Raw genomic sequence first — 11,194 nt, 5'->3', positions numbered from 1 at the left:
ACAAAATGACGAATGTGTGGTTCCATGTCCTCGTTTTCTTTGTTCTTATGCAAAACTACATAAAAGCAGCGCTCAATCACATCTTCGGCACGATTTTTTTCCCATTGGCGATTGCTTTGCGCGGACTTCACTTTGTCAAGGAATAGCAATGACGCCAAAACGCTGATCTTTGTTGACATGACACTTTTCTTTTCGATCCAATGTATGACAACATCATGGTACTCCGGCCGAACAATTGTTGTGAGGCGCATTTTTATCGCTAATAAGCCATTGTCATTGAAGTTTTCATCCTCGGCCTCCTCCTCTTGTTGCTTTTTTGTTTGATATTTATATCGTTTCTTTTTCGCCTGTGCAGCCGATGTTTCACCACTTGTCGACATGTTGAACTGCAAAGAAATAGAATAAAAACACGCACAATTTACTATAAAAACACTGATAAAATCACAAATATGTATTTTGCACTGAGTAATTTGTAAATGAATTGAATCAAAAGAAAGCACATAAAACGGAGATAGAATTAACACTTGATCTTACCTGATTGATGGTCACGACCAGACAATATATTTAGCTGCCGTCATCTGGATATTTCAGCTCATCTGGATGCCGTCAGCAGATGATGCGAAGTGAAAACAAAAGAAGGGATTGTTATAGTAATACCAGTATATAACAAGCTTATTTACCTATAACAATCACTTCTATTGTTTTCACTTTGTATCATCTGCTGACGATATCCAGATGAGCTGTAATATCCAGATGACGACAGCTAAATATATTGTCTGGTCACGACTGAAGTGATATTCAAAATCGAGAAAGAACTCTCTCGAATGCACATCACACTAACACAGTCTAAAGTTGCATCGAAATATTTGCAGTTTCAGCTTGAGAACGTTTTGTTGATATCAAAACAAAACAAAATCGAAAACAAGTTTCACTGAAAATATCTCTCTTGCAAGTTATCGATTGACAATGATCCGAATGTTGAATCTATTGTATTCATAAAAACCATCAACAAAGTGAAATTAACTCCTTCAAAAGCATAAAACAAATACAAAATACGCCGACACATTCAAATTATATGTTTTAGCACTTTAACAATCGAATGCATAGAAATTATGCAAGGAATGCAAATTCAAATAAAAAAATGTGACAGATCATTCGACTAACACACAACTCACACTGCATTCCGATGTAAGAAATATTCCTATGCTGTAAACACACAAATTTTTTGTTTATAAACCGTTTGAATAAGGAAATTGTATGTGCTGAACTAATGAACGGACTCACAGTTTGTGTATGTGTAAACACTAACAAGCAAACGAAACGGCATAATTATTAGCCTGTCGCCATGAATATACTCAAATCTGTATGGACTGCTGTGTGTTAATGTGTGTTAATGTGTGTTAATGTTGATTCAAATCATAAACAGACTTCACTGGCCAAAAATTGCTTACACAGAGTTGTGTTGTACGATTCTGAAAATGCGTTTAACATAAATACTTTCTTTTGTTTATTTATCGAATTCAAAGGAATGGCAACAATAAGTTATCAAAGCAATCGAATAGAGTCTATATATGTGCAAGCGACAAAGAAAAAAAACTTCAAACTTCATGCGTTTCAGATTTCTTTTTGGCTTCGGGAAGTGCCATTGTCAATCGCTTTGTTATATGAATGCCATTAAATAATATAAAATTCTGTGTTCTTTGAATTCAAAAGTACCATTTTCTCATTTAGAGACATGGGAAACACCCTAATATATATACACATATATAAATTTTAAATATAAATTTTATAAACTGAAAGTTTTAATTAATAATCGAAATCAAATAACTTAAGAGAAAAAACAAATCATATGACTATAGTCGTAGAAATACTCATTGAAATGTAACACCGATGGCACATATCAGTGAGTATTTCGAAGAGTTCAATCCAAGATTACCGACTATCTGAATGACTCGTAAAAATATGAAAAGAAAAAAATAAACCCTGAAATGTATCAAACATAAAATTAGGAGAATTAAATTATAGTCATCACACAGCATCTGGAAAGTGCAATCTATACATCAACTGTCAACTGTCATCCAGGACTTTTATCATTTTCTATTGGTCATTGATTTGGTCGATATCACTTCAGGTCGAGCCATATAACAGTCAAATTTCACAAACAATATCGAATTTGTCAAATGATATTTTTAATTTTTTTTTCTCCCTAAGAAACCGATAAATGGATAATTTGTATATATAAATACTCCTTAAATAAAAAATTAAAATAAAGAATAAATGAGTTTTTTTTTGTTTAACCCTCTAGTGCATAGCTCTGCTTTTAGGCGGAGTGTATGAATTATTGTCAAAAATGTATTTTTTTTCTAAAGTTTTTTACACATGAACTAAAACCTAGGGGGATTCCGCGCGTATTTATGTACCAAAATTTAACTTCATTCTTAAAATCTCATAAAAATTCAAATATCTCACCGTATCTGACAATATCCGTAAGTATTCACCGATATCCACCATGTAGGATACTTCAAATTTTGTCGAATATTTTGACATTTTTAGAATATGGGCGAATATGAGATAATAATGAATGGTGGTGAATTTTTGGCGCTGCAGACTGCATTAGCGACATTAAAATATTTATAATAGGTGAATTATTGTGACAGCTTCTAAGCTGTCATGATAGTTGTTTGTTACATGTGTGTAAGTTTTTGCATTACAAAGCAAAATTGAAATGTGCCATTTGCAATGGAACGGTTCTGGCGTGAGTATCAAAACTTCTACGAATATGAAATTCCAAAAATTATTAAAGATATTTTAGCTGTCTGTGCAATCTATAGAGCGTCATTAAGTAATTTAAATGAACAAAGTATAATCAGAACAAATCAATATATTTTTTAATATTGAAAAAATTCCACTTTTTTGGGGAAAAAATTATCAAACACGTTAGATGGCGTTAGTTTAAATGTAAATTTCTATGTACATACGGTGGCGCCGCCCTACACCAAAAATTACTGAACTATAGAGTAAGGTACTATTGTTAGAAGCTGTCATAATAATTCACCACTTCTTCATTCCCTGTTCTTGTCAAGTTCAACATTGTCGGTATTGCAGTTCAGAAAATCTCAAAATATCTCCAAAAAAATGTAAAGTTGTGTTAACATCTCTTGAATTTGTTGAAATTCCCCGAATTTGTTCATATTTATTCATATTTAAGAGCGCGGAATCCCCCTAGACTAAAACACATCCAGAAAGGATCAGCCTTTATTAAGGTATTTATCTGCAGGCTCGAAAGTGCGAAAAATCGCATCCCGTGAAAAAATTAATCACTCTCTTAGCATTTTTGAAACAATTTTAAACTAATTAATCCTCATTTGCTGGGCTCGTGAATTTTTATGTACATAATTTGAAGTATTTTCTTTCGATATTAATAGAATTAATTCATTTTTTTCATATGTGAAAATTTTAATGGCCAAACTCGAGCAATTTGAAAGGGCGAAATGAAGCTATAGCTATAAAAAAATTGGACGGATTCGAACTCAAGACCATACGACTCTTAGCGCATGCAATAATCAACTATACCATAGTCATCTTACAGTAACTATGCACACGAATCGTTGTGCCACACGAAACACATTTTTTCTTGAAATTTGAGAGATGTTTCTGGAAAAAATTAATGCACTAGAGGGTTAACATACCACCATCATGTGCAACAAGAGTGAATATTTATATTTCATTGGACAGATGTTCTTACTGAAGTTTCCAGTTGACATTGCATTTATTGGTGAGTTTATCGTTCAATTATGAATGGAAATTGACAATCATTTGTACATTTTCAGATGATTCAACAACAGAAGACGCATTGTACATTAAAAAGAAACAAGCCATTTATCGTACTTATTTAATTTGTATTTTTATTTTATTTTTTATTTGATAGAAATATTTTTTTAAAATCCCAATCGGTTGAATGGGAAATAATTTCGTCGCGTTATTCTTCTCTTACGGTAACAATTCAAAAATAATATAATTACAATTAACGTTAAAATCAATAGTATATACATAGGCAGACTGAATGATTCATCTTTCATATGAATAGATTTGTTTAAATTTGGTGATTGTTGTGGAAATGGATCGCTATCAAAATCAACATTTTCATTTCTAACATTCTCTCCACTTGTGTCGAATTTATTACTCAACATGGGCATATCAACCGATGGATTCTTATTTCGCCAACTCTTTGCCGGTAGATCAATGTCGTCTGGACTCAGATTTCCTAATGAACGAAATTTCATTTAGAGCGAACGTTTTATACTGTGATTAAATAAATTGAAATGATTTTCTTTTAAATTGCACATTACGTACCTCACCTTTTTGACTTTCAAGCTTTCGCCGAAGATTTGATTCGCCCACTTCATATAAATCATCTTTGCTTCGTCCATTTAAATGAAAATCAGCTGGAGCGCTAATATTTAAAAATATTGGCGTTTCCCACTGCAGTCGATTGCATTTTGGAATTGAACGTTTTATTTGAATATTTGTTTTTGATGGGATGTCACCATCTACGGTATTCGTGATTTCAGCATTTCGCATCAAAACTTTTGAATATAAATGCAAATTGTTGTTGGGCAATCTTTTTGGTTTTGCATTGGTCGCTGAAAATTTAATATTCGGAGAATGATTTAGATCTTTGAGAATTGTTGACACATGCGATGTCATCGTGTACTCAAGAAGAGCGTCCAACAACCAAAAGCACGGTTTCTCAATGTGTGACGAATCAAGGCAATTTGAATCTCCATACACCACAATGCGCCCTTCATTCGAATGCAATTTTTGAATATGTTCATCATTTGACACGGCAGCACCAGCAGCACCAGCACCAGTAACCGAATATTGTTTCATCACTTTCATTTTATCATAAATCACATTTTCGTTTGGAATTCGATCATAAATTGACTCGCTCTTCTCCACTCCAGCCACATTGAATGATTGGTCCGATTTTCCGTTAATTTCATGCTTTGCATCATCTCTACTATTCTGAATAGTATTCGTGTCAGTTTCAATGTCTAACGACATTGCATCCAATTCAGGATTGTTTTGTGGTTCATAGTTTACTTTCAATAAAATTCGTTTATTTATCATGGGATTTTTATCGGCCGCCAAATTCAATGCAGCATTCGTTGTATCATCATTTATTGCTCTCTCCATCGTATCGAATAGACTTTGACTATTATCTAAATCAATGGTTTCTATCTTATTATCTGGTTTTTGATTTAAAAATGTTTTTGATGTTTGTAACAAGCCCAATATCGGTTTGGATTGCTTAGTTTTTGGTGTTTCACCAGTTAATATCTGAAAAACAAAAAAATATTTCGATTGCATTTAATTTTGAATATATATTGTGGGCACAGTGGCTACTACGACTACTGCGGCACTATTCGATCAACTGAGTTAAGCTGCACAAGCTTTGGTCAGGAGATAAATTGATGACCGTTTAGAACATCGTATGTAGTCGTAAAATACTGTGTCAACCGTGTCTGTGTACAACAAAGGTATGGATTTCAGCACAGACACGTAAAATAGAAATCCAACGCCATATAGAATATGGTAAAATCATAAGAAATGTAGGATACAATCGGCTGATCACCAATTTATCTGAATTAATTGATCAACAGAAACCAGAAAGATAAGAATTCTTATCTCAAGGCCCTATGCTCCACTAGGAGTTAAAGGAAATAAAAAAAAAATATCTCGTGGTATATTACTTACCTCAAAACCTTGATCACGTAAATCTCGTTCAATGATAATTGACTGAGCGTTCTGTGGAAATTGAATTAACGACGTGCCACTAGCATAATACATGCCGTGATCACCAATACTGAAATATCCTTCGGACACTTCATCGCCAAATGCAATACCAAATTGATCAAGCAGCTCATTTAATGCTGGTATATTAGCACCGCCCGTGTCGGGCATCCACCATTGTCGTGTATTTTCATCATAGAATTTTATCTTTCGAATAACGCTGGTATTATACCAATCGGCAAAGACGATCACACTCAAATTAAATTCTAATATATCGTTTCTTAGTTTTTGGATTTCTGTATTGAAATATTCTTCTTCTGGGTCGACAATTAGTAAGGTGCCATAGTTTGTGGCATTAAAACAGGTGAATGGTTCGCCAAGTACTTCAACATAATAGCCAGCATTGCGTAAATGTATATACATATCCCTGAAATTTGTGTGAATGTGATCGGCACGCCAGTCCAGTGGATCGGATTTCATTTTAAGATTATCTCGCGGCAAGTAACCAGGTGGATAGCGCAGACTATGATACTGATCCCATAGAATTCGCTTTTGGCGTGGCGGACGTGGTATAACTTTAACACGAATATAGAAGCTAACGGTACTATTTCGTAGCTCTTTATCATTTGCGCCCGGACTTTGAACAGTCAATGTAATATGTCCTTGAGCTATTCCCTCGAATTTTTCGCCCAACTCATTAACGGCTGCAATAATTCAATTCAAATAAATATTTTTTTTTTACAAATATGATTGAATAGTTTTTGTTTATTTACCAATTCGAACACCAATCCAACCGGACCATGGCCATAGAACTTCGGAGTATGTGATCGATACATTTAATAAATTTCCATTTTGCAAAATATATGGATGCCATGTTGGCTTATTAATCAAGCGACCGGTAACACCCATTCCATTCAATATCGTTACATTTGCAATGGTTGGAACGCTGGTATAAAATAATGACTGTGTACTGTAGGGCCACATATAATCCTCGGTGAAATCCAAATATGGCGGACTTAACGTTACTTTCGGCGTATATTCAGATAAAATTTTCATGCTTTTCAAAATATTCAGCTTTCCATAACCTTGTTCAAACATATTATTATCATGTAAGCGTGTCGCACCCTCAATTAATGCCTGTTTCATCGATGATGGATTCACCAAATCTCTGTGTGGAAATATAAATCGTTTTAGATATTTTATGAGGTATTAAATTGTTCACAGTGTTAAACACTCACAGTTTATCAATGACACCACTAGCCAATAGTGTAACGGCACCAGCAACTACTGGTGATGCTACCGATGTACCAGACAACGATCGACAACCACTTTTTATATTGCTTCCCTTCACTTGGCTACCGTAAGTGACAATGTCCTAAATTAATATGAAATGACAAAGTTAAGAATAATAAGTTATTTATTTAACACAAATTCAATCCAAGTAAATAACAAAAGTACCGGCTTTAGGCGGCCATATCCATACGGTAGTTCCCATGTTGTCATTCCTCTTGAGCTGAATTTGGCGATATTTTCATCGAAATTCATTCCGCCAACACCGATGACATCGCTTTGATCGCCAGGATTATTGAGAGTTCCATACAATGGACCATCGTTACCAATTGCCGATACCATAATCACTTTGTTTGCCGTTAATTCAAGTACCTTATCCACGAATGGATGATCCAGAAAGTCTGGTCCCCCAATGCTTAAATTTAAAACATGAATTTTCCGTAAAATTGCATAGTTAAATGCATCCAGAAACCATGATGTGTACGACACTTGATTGTTGGTGAAAACACGATAGATATGAAGTTCAGCATCTGGTGCAAATCCCAAACAATCTTTACTTGATGCAATCACACCAGCAACAAATGTACCATGACTTACACCGTCATCAAGGGTTTTCTCATTTGTCCAATTTGTACGCTCTTTAACACGTTTAAAATGCGGATGATCCCTGGCAAGTCCTGTATCAAAAACAGCAACCCGAATACCTTTGCCAGTAACTTGCATACTCCACAATCCATCGGCCTTTAGCATTGATGTTAATTGACGTGGAATAGCGGCACGAAGTAGACGACGATTGGTATGCCGATTTGACGTTGATTTGAACGATGAATTATTGTCATTGTTTCGATCTTTGTTTTGTGTACTTTTGAGACTGCGTTGATGAAACTGCTTGAATTGACAATTATTTTGTTCGCATTCGGTGTCTGATGTGCTGCTTGTGTCCGCATTATTTATATTTAATTTATTCATTAGCTCGAATAGTAATCGTTCATTCTCTTCTTCTTCAGCCGCGTCTTCGATATAACCGGCACCGCCGCCGCCGCCGCCATCATCATCGTCCGTCTCATTGAATTGATTCGAATCATATTCGTAATTTGTATTGTTGCTCGTGTGCTTACCTTTTTCACCATTTGCAATTGGAATGTATTTAAGATTTCTAAGCACCATACGTTGTGGCGTAATACTTTTGATCGTTTCATAGGTGCGTAGTTTTTCAATAGCCGTAAATGGTGCATTTTCATCGATCATAACAACATCAAAGTCGCTTGGATATTCACTGGCCGGATTTTGGCGTTTAATCACTTGCCAATTCAATGCGGTCGAACCATTCAGGGCATTTTTTATGTGTTGCGCACGTATCTCGGGCAAAAAATACTCCTTGAAACGTACGATATATTCATTTTGGACAACAGTTGTTGTATATTCGATTTCAATGCGATGATTTTCAGATTTTTTACTCGAATTATTACAACATCCAGTTTTATCAACATTCTCAACCACATTGCCGGTACCTTGATATTGTACGGCCGAAACTACACCCAAAATAAATGCACTAAACACAACAAATCTCCAAAAGCATATTTTATTTTTTATATTGACTCTGTGACGAGCATATTTTCCGAAAATGTTCATCGTATTTTTTAAACTTAATTTCACGCCTATGCATTTGTTACAATAATTTGTGATTTTTTCGAAATTTTATCACTGAATTGTCTATCGAATTGCATTGTTTAATGGGATGCATTCAAACATTTTCCTTCGCTTTAATTTCTTACATTTTTTTATTGAAACCATAGATAAATCACGATTATTTTTCAATTCACTGAATCTCACGTTGTTTATATTTATAATCGATTAATTGTTCGTTTTCATTTTATTGACTCAAATCATACATCTGGAGTTCGCTCAGAATCTGTAAATATTAAGAATAAAAAGAGAAGAAAACAATTGGTCAAAAGTAATGTAAGAATTTGCGAAAGAATTTGGTACAAACAGATACAAGTTAAATGTTATTTCTAACTCATTCAGATTCTTATTAATTATGATCAATGCGAAATTTCACAAGGGAAAATGTGCATTATTTTTGGAAATTTGTTTAGCAAGAAAAATAAAGTGAAAACGATGAACGAATGGATCGAAAATAATCAGAACACTTGAACAAACGTTTTACGAGATTGTCAATTGTCAAAAAAAGAATGAATTTTATCTTCATTTTATTTAATTTCAACCCATAATATGTTTGAAATAACAAATGTTTGGAAATTGAAGAAAATTGTACTTGAATTAGTTTGGAAATAAGCATTATTTCCGACAATGATGAAAATGAAAATATAAAATAACATACGTTTCGATACACTAAAATTTTGGCGTAAAACAATTTACTTTAAATTAAATAATAAAATGACATTTCTAATTTCTTTATCAATTTATTGTGTGTAATTCTTTATAATTCCTTTTGCTTGATAATGAAACTGTATAAAATACGCAACAAACTAAAGCGTAAGCAATTTCCGTCTCTGTTTTCTTTCATTTTTGTTCTCATGTCATCACACTCTTCTTCGCTCACTCTCTTCTGTATATGTCAGCCATGCTTGTCTTTGTATTTATTTATAATAACACCACTGTATGACTGTGTGTTAACCATACGTCTACTTCAATGTGTTTGTAAGTATAGCCGCAAAACAAATGTCAGAGAAAACAGACTTTATACCGATGTAAATAAAGTAAAATAAGAAATTTTCACGATTCACGAAAATGGATTCCTTGATTCAAACAAGCAAAAAATAAAAACTTTACCAAGCAAAAATGAAAACTCATATTTCACATTCATTTTATGACATTTATTATTATCGTGTATTTAGCTTAATGTGACACGTAGTTGATTACATTAAGTTATGGAATAGAAGGATATATATATATTCTTGTTCAGTGATTTTAGAGAAAACCAGAAAAGATAGAGAGTTTGGGTTTTCGGCATTCAATAGGGCACATAACCGTGGTCTATATAAATTTTGTTACCGAAAACACTGACGCGCTCCCTGATGACATTGAATCAAACTATTCTGTCCCAAATGTGTTGTGTTGCATCTAACAGTTGGCGCTCGCATTCACAATAACAAAAATCCACTTAAAAAGTCTAAAAAGTACAGAAAAATAATTTAAAAAAGTAACAATAAATAAATTTCAAAACGTTTTTAATGGAAATTATTTTTCTTTCTAATTTTGTGGGATTCTGTGTTCACAATATTCAAAAATATTAAATTAGAAAACTAAAACAAACTTATCTGTCCCAAACTGTCCCAATGTTTGTATTTTATTTGGAGCAGTGCTGTCAACTGCCAAACATCTTTTTTTAATTTTCCAAATTATTTTTGCATATGGAAATGTCACATATTAATGTGGGGCCGTAAACAATGTTTTCATTATAAATTCGGCACAGGTCTTTGAAATCGACCGGAATTTGACTACCCGTGCATTTTGAAAATAAACCAATACAACATTTTCTGACATTTCGAAACAACAAATATCACATTTGATATTTTCTATAGTACTTTAAAACCATTATAATCAGAGAAGCACTAGAAGTCACTCCATTTAAATTTATTTAAATTAAAATCACTAAATTGGATATTTTGAAAATATTTCAATATTTTTCATTTTTCTTCTGATAAAATTTAGGCGTGTTTGTCGACTGGTTCTGATGTCAAGTTTTTAATCGTACGTTTCACGTTGCTCCCCTGGAAATAACACTAAATTTCGATTTGAATTGTTAAATTGCATTGATGTGCCCTTTGGAACTGAGGGCGCTCGCGTCGATTGTGTTACATAAACTCAAGTTGCTTCCCCTGCATGTAAATGTATCTGTCAGATTGATGTGTATGAAATGAACAAATAACCTCAAATTAAAAATACTAGAAATACTTTGTTTCTCGAATAGTCGTATTTATAACGATGATATTAAATTATTTGCGGATTTTCGGGCATTCAATTCATCGAAATGCTTGTAAGTATTGAATGAGGTATTCAAGTATCATTTAAAGCTAATGCGATTTCGTTGTAATTCATAGTAACGGTGTGTTCAACGAGGAAATTATTTACAAAAGAATTTCTA

The 11,194-nt window shown here is 33.5% G+C and overlaps 1 protein-coding gene and 2 long non-coding RNA genes across 5 annotated transcripts; 2 read left to right on the top strand and 1 right to left on the bottom strand.

Moving 5' to 3' along the window:
* The first annotated feature begins 3,201 nt into the window (after positions 1-3,201).
* LOC116345527 lies at positions 3,202-4,484 on the top strand. Its single transcript, XR_004201510.1, has 3 exons — positions 3,202-3,263; positions 3,486-3,775; positions 3,831-4,484. It is a non-coding gene; the product is annotated as an uncharacterized LOC116345527 (long non-coding RNA).
* LOC116345525 (membrane-bound transcription factor site-1 protease) lies at positions 3,886-9,591 on the bottom strand. Of its 3 annotated transcripts, none has more exons than XM_031774961.1 (7): positions 9,428-9,591; positions 7,252-8,995; positions 7,032-7,168; positions 6,567-6,961; positions 5,758-6,497; positions 4,359-5,340; positions 3,886-4,264 (listed from the first exon to the last, which is right to left on the bottom strand). In XM_031774961.1, exons 2-7 carry the CDS (start codon positions 8,713-8,715, stop codon positions 3,939-3,941), a joined length of 4,044 nt encoding a protein of 1,347 aa, XP_031630821.1. In that variant the 5' UTR covers positions 8,716-8,995; positions 9,428-9,591; the 3' UTR covers positions 3,886-3,938. The 3 variants fall into 3 exon arrangements, with proteins under 3 accessions (XP_031630821.1, XP_031630822.1, XP_031630823.1); XM_031774962.1 differs by having other exon boundaries at positions 4,147-4,264; positions 4,354-5,340; positions 9,428-9,589; XM_031774963.1 differs by having other exon boundaries at positions 4,188-4,302.
* Positions 9,592-10,022: 431 nt separating this feature from the next.
* Positions 10,023-11,194, top strand: LOC116345526. Its single transcript, XR_004201509.1, has 3 exons — positions 10,023-10,226; positions 10,762-11,086; positions 11,151-11,194. It is a non-coding gene; the product is annotated as an uncharacterized LOC116345526 (long non-coding RNA).

The sequence above is a fragment of the Contarinia nasturtii genome, unplaced genomic scaffold, assembly GCF_009176525.2.
Source record: "Contarinia nasturtii isolate CC-2019 unplaced genomic scaffold, AAFC_CNas_1.1 Cnas_scaffold_1305, whole genome shotgun sequence".
Lineage (NCBI taxonomy): Eukaryota > Metazoa > Arthropoda > Insecta > Diptera > Cecidomyiidae > Contarinia > Contarinia nasturtii.
The sequence above is the reverse complement of the archived record's forward strand: the minus strand, read 5'-3'. Positions and strand labels throughout refer to the sequence as shown.

Coding starts and splice junctions, on each gene's coding strand:
- LOC116345525 (XM_031774961.1), bottom strand. CDS start 8,715: ATGAACATTTTCGGAAAATATGCTCGTCACAGAGTCAATATAAAAAAT. Junction 6,498..6,566: donor TTGGATTGGTGTTCGAATTG/GTAAATAAACAA, acceptor GAATTATTGCAG/CCGTTAATGAGTTGGGCGAA. Junction 5,341..5,757: donor TACGTGATCAAGGTTTTGAG/GTAAGTAATATA, acceptor TTTGTTTTTCAG/ATATTAACTGGTGAAACACC.